This window comes from Gossypium hirsutum, chromosome D13 (assembly GCF_007990345.1).
Source record: "Gossypium hirsutum isolate 1008001.06 chromosome D13, Gossypium_hirsutum_v2.1, whole genome shotgun sequence".
Classification (NCBI taxonomy): domain Eukaryota; kingdom Viridiplantae; phylum Streptophyta; class Magnoliopsida; order Malvales; family Malvaceae; genus Gossypium; species Gossypium hirsutum.
This window is the reverse complement of record NC_053449.1, coordinates 27628459-27646069: the sequence shown is the minus strand read 5'-3', so window position 1 is coordinate 27646069 and position 17611 is coordinate 27628459. Positions and strand designations below refer to the sequence as shown.

At 35.9% G+C, this 17611-nt stretch overlaps 1 protein-coding gene across 1 annotated transcript; it reads right to left on the bottom strand.

The window, feature by feature from the left end:
- Positions 1 to 3486: 3486 nt before the first annotated feature.
- LOC121224947 (uncharacterized) lies at positions 3487 to 4602 on the bottom strand. The gene has a single exon (XM_041108600.1). It carries the CDS (start codon positions 4600 to 4602, stop codon positions 3487 to 3489), a length of 1116 nt encoding a protein of 371 aa, XP_040964534.1.
- Between the last annotated feature and the right edge of the window lie 13009 nt (positions 4603 to 17611).

The following is a 17611-nucleotide window of genomic DNA, read 5'->3' as shown; positions in this document are numbered from 1 at the left end:
TGACAGAGCAACGAGTTTCCATTTAGTTGACAGTGGAATGAGTGTAGTGGGAGCTTTTTGGTTGGAGCAATAGGGCTGCAGTGGTAACGAGGGAGGTAGTGGGTACGATGAGGAAGTTTGGTGATTTGAGATTGATGGTAAGAAGAGATTAATGGTGGTTATGAAGGTGGTTTTAGGTTTTGATTATGGTGTCAAGAGGGGTAAATATGGTGATGGTGTTGTAGGCTTGGTTTCAGTTGAGGGAAGGATCTGAGAGTGTTTATTGGTGATGAAGGGTAAGTTGCTACACCTCAAGAAAAATCAACCCCAACCACTTCAATCAACAACTCAATCATGTCAAGCAACAATTGCTTCAACTTCACACATTAGAAGAACAAAAAACAGTTTCTTATTTGTTATTAATATGTATTACATGAAAACGAAAAAAGTTTATTGGTAGTATCCAATTTGCAAATTTTTTAAATTTAGAATTACTAAATTAAAAAAAATTATAATGACCAAAATAGAACAAACTCTATTTTTGAGTGACCTTTTGAACACGACTATATTCTATGACACTCAATAAAACTGCATTTATTGTGGCCCTATAATTTTTGTCCAGTTATAAAAGCAACAAAATAAATTTAAAAACATCATTGATTATGACGATTAAAATAGTGGGCTATACAAGGGAACAAAATTCCTCTACCCTTACTTGGTGCCCCATTTCCTACCCCGCCGATAACTATTTGTTATGTGGCACAATTCATTCAGTTCCTAGATTATTTTCCCTTTCACCTCGTAGTTCATTTGTCCTATTTGGTTTCTCTTATTCTTTTACTTTTTTTTAAAAAAAATTCTAATCATTGTTTAGTTTTCAAATATGGGTATATGATAGTTGTAATTATTTAATTTGATAAAATATTTACATAAAAAAATTTGAAACACAATTATATAACCCCTAAAACCAAACCTGAATTCACATAATCCATAAAACCAAAAACAAATTGAAAAGTATGACTTAAGGCATCATCTAATTTCACAGCTCGAAGTGAAGGACTATAAATGGGACACGTAGAACCCCAACAGTCATATTTTCTAGTGTGGGATAAGGAAACAAAGAGTAATGAAGCAAGAATTTCCAAGCCTATTTCAAAAGGTAAAGGACTGAAAGAATGGAGAAGTACTTTCTATGCTTGTAAAGTTAAAAGAAAATTGTATGTTTTACAACTCTCCTGTACTCATTTTTTAAAAGCAAATTAAGATATTGTAAACTCAAAGTTATAAAGGATTTTTCTAGTAATTTTTACCACCTTTTTACTTAAAATAATATTAATATTGAGTATTTATTAATTAATTAAGTGAATTTTACTTAAATGTTAATAATGGACATGAATTTATAATTAAAGTTTTCGAATTTGTGCTTTTTTATATGATTTTGTGCATAAAATTAAAGTATTTCATGTTATTTATTAATATGTTAAATTTACTTATGCAGAGGGACCATAGAGTTGAGTTTATTATAATGTTGCATGGACATGAGCTATTATTCTCATATGTTTGATGACAAGACCAAACTTAATGGGTTATCAAGATGCCACCTTGACCCAATAAAAAAAATTATACATGTTGGTCAAGTCTACAAGATAGTTGGGTCATTAATCGTCCAATTCAAGAGAAGAGAGGCCTAATTTGGCAACCACAATTAGGCAGCTAAGAAATCAATCTTGGGAAAATTATTTGAAGGTCCTCACACTTGGAAGAACATTGGAAATCGGCACACAAGATTTGCTTGAGAAACCGTCCACCCCTTGCATGATTCAAGCATGATTTCATGCTTAACTCAAGCAACCAAACCACCTTCTCTTCCACATATCACAGTCGACCATAGGAGGGAGAAATCCAAAGGATTGTTGATGCGATTTTTAGTAAACTCTCCCACCTACTTCAAGTATAAATACCACACCTATCTCACATTTTCAATCATCCCTTACTTATCCCTTCATCCTTCATTTTCACAACATTCTTCATTCCCTCTCTTGCTTTCTTTATCCACCACGCCTATCATTCCATTTTTCCCTTGAAGAGATCATCTCTTGGCCAGCCACCTTGAGGAGTCATTAGCAAAGGTGCAACAGGAGGAGCGGAGGAAAACACCTTCAATCAGAGTCCGCGAGACTGCCGAATTGAAATAGAGTTTATTCTTCCCTTGCTTTTTGTTTGAAATTAATTATGTTCGCGATATATTTTGTGATCTTAACATCAAAAATGGTAGCTTAAATCTATTTAGCTAGGTTAATTGCATTTATTCAATGAGATTTGTTTGATTTATGTTTATAGTGTTTGTGCCTCAGCCGATCATATTTTCAAGTATGTATTTCATTCATACGTGATTGGATGCATTAGAATTAGCTGAGCGATCCTAACCAGACGACGGCTAGTGGACGTAATAATTGAAAAGTGCATGCTTAATTTAGATCCTAATCCGACATATTGAAGGTTCATAACAACTTTAACGAGCTCTATTATCTTGCATAGTTTTTAGTTTATGTGATTAAACTGTTTCAAACCTAACCCGTCCCTGTTACTTTACATAAATACTAAGAAACCCTTAGTTTAACGTGGTAAGTTAAATGCATGTTTCACTAAGTAAAAGATTCCGAAAGGACTTAATTTAGTTTCCAAACTCATGAAAGATCGAGTTGCCATGGAATGTTTTTCTAACACTGTTAAGCATGATGAAAATAAGTCAAGTTGATTAATGTAGTTATCCTAGCCTATTCAAGTTATTGATTGTTGAAGTTGTGTTTTTGCTGCTAAATTGATTCATACATTTAGATAATTTGCATACTTAGATTGAAATTGCATTAGGGATCAATTTTGCATCTAATTAAATAAATCTAGTTTAATGATCATCACTCAAATTATTGTGTTTTTATCACCAAATTGTTAACTTATAATTTTACAATTAATAGATTAATATATACAGTTCCTATGGAGACGATAACTCATTTACTTAATTATTACTTGAATGACTGTGCACACTTGCACAAACTGAATGTTAGAGATATGAAGAAAAAAAAAGTCGGATAAAAATAGAATAAACTATGAGGAAAAATAAAAAAAATCATTTCTTTTAGTTTATTGTGCCACATGGCAAATAACTATTAGTTGGGCAGGAAATAGGACACCAAGTACGGGCAAAGGATTTGATGAGTGGATAAGACAATTCTTTTGATGTAAGCGTGTGCAGATGACAATACATAAAACGCGCCCAATTACCAAATTCTTGGTAAAGAAACTGAAAGAAAAGTTTATTTCTAGTCTCAATTAAAGTAAAAATTGGCATTCAGTCCCTTCTTTTTCCCTTCTTCCAAAAGGGCTTGTAAAAGAATTAACCAATCGAGTATATTAACTCAAAAAAAGGAAACAGGCCTAGGCAAACCTAGTATAAATTGAAATTATAATGATAAACAAATACCGACATTGGTTTCATTATAACCAACATCAGCCATCGAGCCTCTCCCGTCGACCCCCGTACCTATATATACAACTCAATCCTACCAAAACCTCCACAATTGCCGCCTCTGTTTTCTCTAATTCCGAGAAATGCAATGTTTGCATCAACAATGCTGTCGGCTCCGAATCCAGTTTTTTTTGCTGCGAGTCACTCTCTTGCTGCCATCTCAACGTATCATGTGCCACTGGTGCCAACCACCCTATTATCTCCCCCAAGGCTTCTTTCCACCCTTGTGCCAAACCTTGTCCTTCATCACTCTCCTCCACATCCTTGCTCAAATGGCCTTTCAGCTTCCTTCTCAAAGCGTGTTTCAAGCTTATTGGCAACATCTCGTACATGTTCTCTTGTGATTCGTTGCTGATGCTTGTTGTTGAGTAGAAACAACTTTCTGCCATAATGATTATGTTTGCATAATGAAGAGCAAGCCCTGCTGCTCCTACAGTGTTGCCTGGAGCCGATTGTATCAAACTTTTGTTTTTGGGTTCGGTCCTCGAAGCTTTCATGATTGGACTTGATAGACATAGTTGGCCACTGTGAGAACGTCTTGGTCTTGGGTTGGTCCTGGAAGCTTTCATGATTGGACCTGATTTTGAGGCATGTTCCGTGTACTTCTCTTTATCTACGAGGAGGCAATAACTGGTCTCTGGATAAACCTTCTTGTGTAAAGCTTTTCTTTTTGGAATATAGATGCATGTAAGACTTGGAACAAAGGGTCCAAAAATGGTACATATTCTAGCGTAAATCACGAAGACGATTCGAGCCATTAACCCAACACTTGTATCAAATGTTTGGCTCCACAGGGAAATTTTTCTGAAATGTAGAACCTGTTTTCTTTGGAAATTAGTTTCCTCGTTGAAGTAATCAATGTTGATCTTCGGTTTCTGCATTTTTTTCTCTGATACTTCCAATTCGTTGAGGGCAACCAATGATGCGTGTAGAGCAGATGTCGCATTCGCGTATTTCTCCATCTTTTCAATGGCTTTTCCAACATTTCTGGAGTTAAAATCAACGTTGCCAACATCAATAATTCCCTGTTTCTTGTTGTGGTAAGCGATTTCAAACCTGTTGAGTTCGTCATCGATTGTTGAAGCAATGGTCAGCATGCAACAACCAAGACTATCGAGGGCACTACATGCAGGAGCTACAAGTTCATCAAGCTAGCAAGTTGTGTTTTCACTTATTTTGTATTTTTAAGTTAGTACAATGTAACTTAGTTGTATTTCAACTATGTTAGGTTTATATTTGATGTAAAACTGATGGTGATTGAGCTGATTAATCAGCTTTGTTGATTTGTACAAGTTAATTAGCTCAAGTTACTAAGTTTGTTAGTGGTAGTAGGTGAAGTTTAGGTTAACCTACTGTTTTGTCAAGTTGTAAGCTTGTTTATGTATTGGCTTTGAGCCATATTCAGTTTTTTGAATGAATTCAACAAGTTTTCATCCATATGCTCTCCATTTTAGTTTTGCTTCAAAATCTATTTTTAAGTTAGTCACGAGACTTGCTCGACAAGCATTCTGTTGAAGCTTGCTGCTGTTGCACTTAGATCCAACAATTGGTATCTAGAGCCATATTCTTAGAGGACCTGTTGTAGTTCAGTATCAAAACCATGGCATCATCTGGTTTTTCACCAGCTTCACCACCTGTCTTCAATGGAGAGGGCTTCAACATTTGGGCAGTTAAGATGAGGACTTACCTGCAGGCATTCGACCTATGGGAAGTTGTTAACTCAGATGCTGAGCCAGCACCTCTTCGAGCGAATCCAACAGTTGCTCAAATAAGGCAACACACTTATGAAAGAACAAAAAGGCACAAGGCCATGTCATGCATATAGAATTGTGTGACAGATGTGATCTTTATGAGGATCATGGCCTGTGAAACACCAAAGGAGGCTTGGGACAAGCTGAAAGAAGAATTTCAGGGGACTGAGAGAACAAGGCAACAACAGTTGCTCAACTTGAGAAGAGATTTCGAAAATCTCAAAATGAAAGAGGAAGAAACAGTTAAGCAGTACTCAGATCGGATTATGGCTGTTGTAAACAGCATAAGGCTCCTAGGAGAGCAATTCAGTGAAGCTAGAATAGTTGAGAAAGTCATGTCCACTCTACCAGAGAGGTATGAAGCTAAAATTTCATCCCTCGAAGACTCAAGGGACTTGACAGCTATCTCCTTAACTGAGCTAATCAATGCCTTGTATGCACAAGAGCAAAGAAGAGCCAGAAGACAAGAAGAGCACCAGGAAGGGGCTTTTCAAGCCAAAGAAGCCTCGAGCATCAAAACTCACAAAGGCAAAAAGTTATGGAAAAACAGGCCTAAGCCTGATGCTGCTAGGAGCAGTGATCAACTCTGCAAACATTGTAAAAGAGCTGGTCATCCAGAAGATAGATGCTGGTTTAGACCAGATGCAGTATGCCAACACTGCAAGAAAAAAAGCCATGTTGAAAAGTTTGCAAGAATAGAAGCAAACCAAGACAGAATCAATTTCAGCAACAAAAGGTAGAAGCTTGAGTAGTTGAAGAAAGCAGTAATCAAGAAGAACATGTTTTTGCTGTGTCATGTGCAGCAAATCAGAAGAAGGGTTCAAAGGGCTGGCTTCTAGACAGTGGGTGCACAAACCACATGTCACCAGATGCAACTATCTTCAAAACCCTGGACAGAACCTGCAAAACGAAGGTAAAAATTGGAAATGGTTAGTTGATTAATGCTGAAGGAAGAGGAGATGTGCTGATTCATACCTCTACAGGTGGCAAAATCATTTCAAATGTACTTTTGGTACCTGAAATCGATAGGAACCTTCTCAGTATAACTCAACTACTTGAGAAAGGTTACTCAGTTGTGTTCAAGGAGAAAGAATGTCAAATTTTTGATCCAAGTGGATCAAACCTGATAACAGTCACCATGACTGATAAATGTTTTGAAGTAGACTGGCCAAATGACTTACATTCAGCCTGCATAGCCTCCACTGATGACTCTAGACTTTGGCATCAGAGGCTTGGACATGCAAACTACAAATCCATAGCCCGCATGGTCAATGAAGGTCTGGTAGAAAATTTCATCGATTCAGTGAAGAATGATGAGCTTTGTGAGATATGTCAGCAAGGAAAATTGGCAAGATTGCCATTTCCAACAAGCACAACATGGAGAGCATTAGAGAAGCTCCAGCTTGTGCATACAGATGTGTGTGGACCAATGAAGACTGAGTCTCTCAAAGGAAGCAGGTACTTTATTCTATTTATTGATGACTTTACAAGATACTGCTGGATTTATTTTCTAAAACAGAAATTAGAAGTTCCATTTGTGTTCCTGAAGTATAAAGCTGCTGTTGAAACTGAGTCTGGTTGCAAACTTAGAGCAATGAGGTCAGATAATGGAACTGAGTATACCTCAGCTCAGTTTCAAGCCTACTGTGAAGAAGCAGGTATCAAACACCAGTTGACTAATGTGTATACACCCCAACAGAATGGGGTCAGTGAAAGGAAAAACAGAAGCTTGATGAACATGGCAAGATGTCTTTTGTTTGAGAAGAATTTGCCCAAAACTCTGTGGGCTGAAGCTGTTAACATAGCAGTTTATCTCCAAAACAGGCTCCCAACCAAGGCTTTGGCTGAGAAGACTCCATTTGAAGCCTGGTTTGGGTTTAAGCCATCACTGGCTCATCTCAGAACCTTTAGTTGTCTGTGCTACACTCAAGTTCCAGCTGAGAAGAGAAGCAAGCTAGATAAAAGAACTCAAGCAGGGATCCTGATCGGCTATAGCTTGGTTAAAAAGGGCTACAGAATCCTAGAACCTACTACAAACAAGATATTGGTTAGCAGGGATGTTGTTTTCAATGAAAAAGGACACTGGAATTGGGAGAAGACTGAACCAGAGGCAGTGGCTGAAGATCTGGCATTGGACCAAGCTGAAAATGATGAAAACACACCTGAAATGGATGTAGATGATGTTCCAATCAGAGGCACTCGATCACTGGCTGATGTTTATGAAAGAGAACAAGTGGCTACTGTTGAACCAAGTTGCTTTGAAGAAGCAGAAAGCCAGGAGGACTGGAAGCAAGCAATGATTGAAGAAATCAGGATGATTGAAAAGAATCAGACCTGGAGTCTGGTTGATAGACCAACAAACAGGAAGATTATTGGTGTCAAATGGGTTTATCGAGTCAAGAACAATGCTGATGGTAGCCTAAACAAGTTAAAGGCTAGATTGGTTGTGAAAGGCTTCAGTCAAAGGTATGGATTAGACTACCTGGAAACCTTTGCACCAGTGGCCAGGCTAGACACCATCAGACTGCTAGTTGCCTTAGTAGCACAAAAATAGTGGCTGATACACCAACTTGATGTAAAATCAGCATTTCTGAATGGATTCCTTGAAGAGGAGATTTATGTGGAGCAACCTCAAGGTTTCAAGGTGTCTGGCAAGGAAGAAATGGTGTACAAACTCAACAAAGCCTTGTATGGCTTGAAACAGGCTCCAAGGGCCTGGTATAGCAGAATTGATGGATATCTGACCAGTTTGGGATTCGAGAGAAGTCTAAGTAAGCCAACTCTCTATGTTAAATTGACTAGTACTGAAATTCAGCTCATTGTGTCAATATATGTCGATGACTTACTGGTGACAGGAGGAGATCGAGAGATGCTAAGCAGCTTTAAAGCTAAAATGCAACAGCACTTTGAGATGTTAGACTTGGGATTGATGTCTTACTTCTTAGGCATGGAAGTAACTCAAGCTGAAAATGGAATTTGGCTTAGTCAAAAGACCTTTGCTATGAAGGTTCTCAACAAATTCTCAATGGAGAATTGCAAAGCAACCAGCACACCAATTGCTGTTGGAGAAAAACTCTCGAGCCAAGATAAGCATGAAAAGGTCTGTGAAACAACCTATCGAAGTCTAGTTGGATGTCTGCTGTATTTGACTGCTACCAGACCTGACATAATGTATGCTGTGAGTCTACTCTCGAGGTTCATGCATTGCTCAAATGAAAGTCACTTTAGAGCTGCAAAAAGAGTTCTAAGATACATCAAGGGAACTTTGTCCTATGGAATGCAGTTTACCAAGGCTGAGAACTTAAAGTTAGTTGGCTATTATGATAGTGATTGGGCAGGTTCTTTGGATGATATGAAGAGCACAACAGGTTATGCATTCAACCTAGGCTCTGGTATGATTTGCTGGAGTTCAAAGAAGCAGGCAGTAGTAGCACAATCTACTGCAGAGGCTGAATATATAGCTGCTGCTGCAGCAGTTAATCAAGCCATATGGCTTAGAAAAATCTTAGCTGATCTTAACCATGAGCAAAAGGAAGCAACAGAGATAATGTGTGACAACCTATCTGCAGTTGCAATTGCAAAGAACCCTGTCTTCCATGGAAGGACCAAGCATTTCAACATCAAACTTCATGCAGTTCGAGAAATGGAGCAAGCTCATGTTATCAAATTGGTTCATTGTAGTTCTGAAGAGCAAACTGCTGACATTTTGACAAAGGCACTCAGTGTTTCCAAGTTTCAACACCTAAGAACTAAGATGGGAGTTTGCAACATGCTAACTAAGGAGGAGTGTTGAAGCAATGGTCAGCATGCAGCAACCAAGACTGTCGAGGGCACTATATGCAGGAGCTGCAAGTTCATCAAGCCAGCAAGCTGTGTTTTCACTTATTTTGTATTTTTAAGTTAATACAATGTAACTTAGTTGTATTTCAACTATGTTAGGTTTATATTTGATGTAAAACTGATGGTGATTGAGCTGATTAATCAGCTTTGTTGATTTGTACAAGGTAATTAGCTCAAGTTACTAAGTTTGTTAGTGGTAGTAGGTGAAGTTTAGGTTAACCTACTGTTTTGTCAAGTTGTAAGCTTGTTTATGTATTGGCTTTGAGCCATATTCAGTTTTTTGAATGAATTCAACAAGTTTTCATCCATATGCTCTCCATTTTAGTTTTGCTTCAAAATCTATTTGAGTTTTCTGCTTTGTTTCTACTGCAAGTCACGAGACTTGCTCGACAAGCATTCTGTTGAAGATTGCTGCTGTTGCACTTAGATCCAACATCGATGCATTGTTTACTCAGACGAGAAACTACGACAACGGCATGACCCAGATCCTCGAGCTTCTCTTTACACGCAAGGCCAAGAAGATAGCTTTCATCCATGGAGTTCAAAAATGCAACGCCGAGGGATTTCATGGGACCTTTTCGGAGTTTAAACAACTCATCATCAGACAAAGACTTATAAAGTGCGACAAGGCGAGACATAGCTTTCACTGCCTCGAAGGCTAAGATTTGAAGCGTGGACTTGTTGGGAGAGAAAGGGCCACCAGCTTTATCAACCGCTGCACTGAGCCACGCCTTGGACTCCACAATCCTGGCAGCGTGTGAGCCTACTCGCCACCGGTTGGTATGCTGGTTTTGGTGCAGCCAACGTTGTCAGGATTGATTCTTTTAATATCTTACGTTGTTCTGAGTTGGCTGGTATGGTAGGACATTTGAGTACATTGATTGTAGGGATACTTCCAAGCTTCTTCAATGGAACGCGCTTATTATAAATATAATAATAATTTCGTGTGTGAATGTAGGACAGAGGCAAAGAAATGGACATTTTCTTCATGTTTTACGATTAAGCTTTTCCTGCCGCATGGGACAATATTTTATTTCGGTTTAATTCCGGTTTTGATTCTTTTATATTGCTAAAATTTGAGATTTATTCTTTTAATTAAATTTGACATGATTTGATTCATTTACTTTTATAATGTTATTAATAAGTTAACATCCTTTTCTTAGATAAATGTCTTAAATTATTTTAAAAATATCCTTGATTGAATATAGTTTAACTGAATTTTCATGTGGTTCTTATGGTGTGATAAAATAACTGTAAAAAATTCTACATCATCACTTTAATAATGTGTGAGTAAAAGTTTATTTATTTGATCTACTAGTAAAATATTCAGTCGGATTAATCATATCACTAATTTTTGGAATAATTGTTCGAAATTATTAAAAAAATTATAAAAAATTTTGCTCAATCGATACGTATCGATTCGCTAGTTAATTGGCTCAGCCTCTTTCTCGGAATCAATTTACTTGTCATTTCCTGATTCAACCTAGTTCGAACAACCTTGGTATTATTATAAAAATAAATAATCTATACTACACAAAGGCAAAGAGATTATTTTTAACATAGTAAAGGGACTAAAATCAGAATTAAACTTTTCTTTTTTGTTTTGTTGGTTTTTGGAATTTAGGGTGGGAAAGGGTTTTCTTAGTTCAGACTTCACATCAACTGTCCTGCACATTTACATGGATCGGGTTGTTAATTTCTAAATATTTTATTACTTTAAAAAATAATAATATGAACTTCGAATTCGATTTTATCTGATTGTTAATTATACATGTCAATACTTAAGAGTATAAAAATGCTACTAATAGTCAATTATTGAGAAGAATCATTAATATTTCTTACATATAGGACAGTTCAGTTTTTCTGATCATAAAAAGTAAAAATAAAAATATTGATGTCAAAACGTTGAATGAAATTTGTAATTGAGAATAAAAAAAGAATTATTTTATTTTTAACTGAAAGGTAAAGTCGGATCTAAAAAGTTAAATAGTTTGATAATTCTATAATATTTAATATACTATAATAGTGCATTTGCCTTTTAATGAAAGATTGATATACCTGGGGACTATTATTCTTTTGCTTAATAATTATGTTGAGAAAGTGGATTGAGTCTTAACTTGATTGATATGGGCATTGTTATCAAGAGTATGTGTGTTCCAGTGTGTTGAAGTGCATTATCTTTTGATGTATGGGTTAGGGAGGAGTTATGATTAGTTCTAAGCATTGTGTAAAAAAAAAGCATATAGGATCAGAACCTATAATGAGATTGTTTAAAAACAATTATGTTTAGGAAATGATTGACCATCTTAATGATAAATTAGTAATAAATTCAGAAATGTTTGCAATTAATTTTGAGATCAAACTCAAAATTAATACAATTACTTTTGTATTTTAAAGAAACAAATGGAATAATTAAATTATATGAAAACAAAGCATTTTTTCCTACGTATTGCAATGGATTATAATGGAATAGATTGTGAATTTTCATTCAAATTCGAAAATTTTATTTGAATAACTTGAATCTAAATTCAAATCAAGTCAATTTAATCATAAAGTTAGACAACTTGAGCTTTTTTTTTATAACAATACTTTCATTAACAAAAAGATAACATATTTTACAACTCATAGTAACACCAAAACTTGACAACACAACCATTGATTGAATACGTAAAGAACATATAGACAAGAGCTGAAAGATAACTAAACACTATCATGTGAACTGCCTATGTCAATAAAAGCTATTTAGTAGGAGCAAGGAGCCCATCATTGTCCAATATGTAACTAAAGAAGATGGGGGTCAATCCATCTTGTCAACTCATCTCATTTTGAAGTGTTCAGCCACCTAATCTGCTACATTATTGGCAGCTTTTTTCACCAATTTGGGCTTTACATCAGGTATAATGTCAACCAGCTCTTCAAATCTTCTTAAAATTGGATCCAAATTCTAGGTTTTGTTGAAATCCTTTAAATTTATGCGATTTAGGTGCAAGTATCAATCTAATGCCTATGTCTGTTTTCAGGAAACTTGGGATAGGAAAGGCAATATCTAGTACAGTCACACTACAACTAGCTAATAGATCATACGTCTATCCAAAAGGTAAAATTGAAGATGTACTGGTAAGAGTTGACAAGTTCATATTTCCAGCATATTTTATTATTCTGCAATGTGAAGTAGATAAAGAGGTACCCATAATACTTGGACGACCTTTCTTTGCAACTTGTAGAACATTGATCAATGTACAGAATGGTGAATTAACCATAAGAACTAATGATTAGTAGTTAACATTTAACGTGTTTGATGCTTTAAAGTGTGCAGACCCAGATGAACAATGTCATGCTGATGAATTGGTTGACAGTGTAAATCAGGAAGAATTTGCAGGATATATGCACAACAATTTTGATGCAGACTCTGTTAAATTAAATGAAACAGAATTGATTGAAGAATCTAAAGAACTGATAGACATTCAGCAATCTGGAAAAGGATTCAGAACGAGCTTTGAACTATTAGACTTATCAGGTCGATCTTTCAACTCTCCTCGATCATCAATAGAAGATCCACCTGTGCTAGATTTGAAGCCATTACTAGTGCATTTGAAGTACGCTTACTTGGGAGATAATGATACATTGTCTGTGGTTATCTTTGCCGAGCTTACAAATAGACTAGGAGATGCAATTACTAAAAGTCTTAAAAAAATCAAAGAAAGCTTTAGGATGGTCAATTATGGATATCAAAGGGATTAACCCAGCAATCTGCATGCACAAAATAATACTTGAAGATTGACATGGAAAATCTATTAAACAACAAAGGAGACTGAATCTTGTCACGAAGGAAGTATTTAAAAAAGAGATTATCAAATGGTTGGATGCTGGAATTATATACTCGATTTTTTATAGCTCTTAGGTGAGCCCTTTTCAATTTGTACCCAAGAAAGGAGGGGTCACAGTAGTCCGCAATGATAACAACGAACTCATTCCCATGCGTACTGTCACAGGTTGGAAAGTTTGTATGGATTATCAAAAGCTCAACAAAGCAACGAAGAAGGACCATTTCCCTTTACCTTTTATAGATCAGATGTTGGACAGACTAGCAAGGAAAGCCTTCTACTATTTTTTAGATGGCTACTCAGGGTACAACCAAATTTCCATATCTCCTACTGCTCAACTAAAGACTACATTCACCTGTCCTTATGGAATATTCACTTTAGAAGAATGTGATTTGGGTTATGTAATGCCTCGAGAACATTTCAGCGTTACTTGATGGCAATATTGTTCGACATGGTAGAGAAATTCCTTGAAGTATTCATGGATGATTTCTCGATGTCTGGTGATACGCTTGAAGACTGCTTAAAAAATTTAGAGTTAGTACTTTGTTAATGTCAAGAAACAAATCTTGTGTTGAATTGGGAAAAATGCCATTTCATGGTTTATGAATGCATTGGTTTGGGCCACAAGATTTCATAGCAAGGAATTGTCATTGACAAAGCAAAATAGAACTCATCGAAAAGTTTCCACCACCCACTTCAGTAAAAGGAATAAGAAGCTTCATTCGTCATGCTGGATTTTACAGTCACTTCATCAATGATTTTTCTAAGATACCCAAGCCTCTATGTCAATTGTTGGAGCAAAACAGACCATTTCATTTTGACGAGATATGCTCAAAGGTGTTTGAAGAGTTAAATGAGTGATTAATTATAGCACCTATAGTCACTACACCAAACAGGACTTTGCCGTTTGAACTGATGTGTGATGTAGTGACTTTGCTGTAGGAGTAGTTTTGGGGAAAAGAAAAGCCAAGATGTTTCATGCTATATATTATGCCAGTCGTACGTTGACAGATGCATAGCTCAATTATACCACTACGGAGAAAGAATTATTGGCGGTGGTATTTGCCTTTGAAAAATTCATAGCTTATTTAGTGGGCACCAAAGTCACAATTTATACAGACCATTCTGCCATTAAATACTTGGTGACGAAAAAAGAGGTCAAGCCCAAACTCTTTAGATGGATATTGTTGCTGCAGGAATTTGATTTAGAGATTAAAGAATGGAAAGGCACTGAAAAGCAAGTGGTTGATCACTTGTCACGACTGGAAGCAGGGAATAATTATGGTGATAGTCAAATGATTAAAGACGAATTCCCAGATGAGCAATTGTTGTTGACTATGTCATTACCATAGTATATTGATATTATTAACTTCCTATTTAGTGGGTTATTACCACCTAAGCTCAATCATCAAGGACAAAGGAAATTCCTTCACGATGTTAAGCAATATTACTGGGACAAGCCATTTCTATTTAAGCAGTGTGTAGATCAAGTAATTTAGAGATGTATTCTGGATGATGAAATTCAAAGTATCTTGCATCACTATCATTCTGCACCTTATGGTGGACATTTTAGAAGCATTCAAACTGTTGCAAAGGTTCTCTAATTTGGTTTCTATTGGCCCACCATGTTAAAATATGCTTATGAGTTCTTTCAAAGATGTGATTGTTGTAAAATACCGGTAACTCATCAAGGAGACATGAAATGTCATTGCATAATATTATAGAGGTGGAATTATTTGACGTGTGGGAATTGATTTCATGGTTCCATTTCCACCATCTTGGGGCAAAATCTACATTTTTGTCGTTGTGGATTATGTCTCTAAATGGGTTGAAGCTGTGGCTTTACCTACAAATGATGCCAAATCAGTTCTAAGATTCTTGCATACAAATATTTTTACCAGGTTTGGTACCTCTCGTGCCTTAATTAGTGATGAAGGTTCACATTTTGACTGTAGATTAGTTGCCAACGCTCTAAACAACTATAAGGTTAAACATAAAAATTCTACGACAAACCACCCACAGAAAAATGGATAAGCTAAAATTTCCAACAGAGAAATCAAACAAATTCTGTAGAAAGTTGTCAATCCCAATAGCAAGGATTGGTTAGCGAGGTTGGGTGAAGCCTTGTGGGCTTATCACACAACTTTCAAGACATTGTTGGGAATGTCACCTTTCAAGCTTTTCTATGGTAAACCATGCCATTTGCCAGTTGAGTTAGGACAAAGCATTTTGGGCAATTAAGAAAATAAACATGGACTGGGGTGCTATTGCCAATCATTGCTTACTGAAGCTTAATAAGATAAATGAACTTCAAGCTCAAGCTTATGAGAATGCGAGATTGTACAAAGAAAAGACAAAGTGATGGCATGACAAGAAAATTTTTCCACGACAATTTGTACCGGGAAAACGAGTCTTATTTTTCACTTTCAGACTGAATCTATTTCCTGGTAAATTAAAGTCGAGATGGTCTGGACCATTGTGTAACACCCCTAACCCGTATTCGTCCCCGGACAGGGTTACGAAGCATTACCGTGAAAAAGTAACTTAAAGATTAAACATAGTATAATTGATTCATACACATGCATATTGGCCTTATTCGAGCCCTCGATGCCTTAGAAAATCATTAGAAACTATTCAGGACTAAATAAAAAACATTTGAAACATTGGGAAAAAAGATAGAAAATTTCATACTGCAGGGGTCACACGGCTCAGACACATGCCCGTGTCTCAAGTCGTGTAGACATTCAAAATAGGAATACACAGCCGTGTCCCAGCCCGTGTCCGTGCCTGTGTAACTCTCTGGCTTGGTTCCCATAGCCAAGCCACATTCCCGTGTACTAGGGGACACACAGCTGTGTCGCATGGTCGTGTGCCACACACGGCTGAGACACACACCTATGTCTTAGGCCGTGGGGGCAGGAAATTGGCCAAAATCAAGCCATTTCCTTCACCCACATCAAACATGCACCAAAATATCATTTGCACACTTGACCAATGCATTAAAACATGTTTAAACATGCAGAAAATGACCAATTTCAAATGGTCAAATTCTATTCAACCAATATGCCATATAGGCACCTCAAATGCAAACATACAAATTACCTAAACATATACATGTACTTAACACATTTGATTCATCAACCCTTAATTCATTTTCCATCTCAAAACTCATCATAAATTGACCTATATCACTTCAACATTAATTTACCATATTTGACCACATTTAGGCCATTAAAAATAGTTCATAGCTACCTCAAAGCATAAGTCCACATGGTCTTATTATAAACATACCAAATATAGTCATTCCAAACATGCATCAAAGTCATCTAAATGACACCAATCTAGCCATTACAAAATGGTTCCAACAACCAACATATAAACATGTCATACTTCAATCATGTACATCTATTCAAAACCTTTCCATAGCATACCATAACTTGACCATTCAAACATGCATTATCACATTGTTAAAACAACATACATCAACAAGGCATCAAAAGTCCACCTATACATGCCATTATAACCTTGATGACATTATAACAAGGTTACATCAACCAAAATGACATATATATGTAAAACTCATCAACTAACATAAACCACAAGTCCACCTATACATGCCATTATAAACTTGATTGAAATATTAAAATCTACCAATACAATCGCTAGATAATGTGATAGTTCTCCGACGAGTTTCCAAACTGGCCGAGCTTCTGATAATCTATAAATTAAGAGAAATATAACTTCGTAAGCAATGAATGCTTAGTAAGATCGTATAAACCATAAGCATAATATTCCATTTCAATAATAAACTTTATAGAATAAAAATAAACCTATACCAATTCCATAAGATTCATAAATCTATATAATCATCAACTCATAAATGAGCAAGTTCATTAATGTCGCATATACTTTTCATATAAAACATATTGGGATTTATAAGTCGTAATACATAATCATCAGCCTTTTCAATAGATTATGAATCATTCTATTTACTTACTTTCCCTTCCAATCCAAATACTTAGCATAAGCCAAATCAACATTATCATTTCACAAATTAGTGTATTTATCCATGATAGAGGTAAATTCCTCCATACCATAAATAAACTTCTCCCATATAAGTACATCATTTATCACATCAAACCTTTTATAACATCATAATGCCTCCCAATTATGAACTTACTGTTTTATTCCCTTTTCTTACCCGTTTCATATGCATAGTACAATTATAAGCATAAACATCAATCATAACCACAAGCTTGGTACAAGCCTAAGCACATTAATAACACATGTTAGTTCATTTAAACATAACTCATGTAATAATCCGTTTTTCAGTGGTGTAGAAAATAGTGGTTTTGGGGCCACCAAATTTGATGAGTGAGTTTGTAAATATTATTATTTAATATTTACTAGTCAAACATGGTTTTAAAAAGTTTTTTGATATAATGATTTTTGTTATATAAGCGATTTATTAAGTTCAAGTGGTAAGACCCTAAGGTCAAGTGGTTTCAGAAAATGAGGTATCCTAACATCGTTTCTATAAATCATGCATTAAATATTTTTATAAATATTTACTAAGTGTCATTAAGGTGGTATTATAGTTTTGTTGAAAAATTGTAACGTTTCGATGGTTAATTAATTAAAAAGGACTAAATTGTAAAAGATGTAACATTTGATCACTATTTAATTTGAGT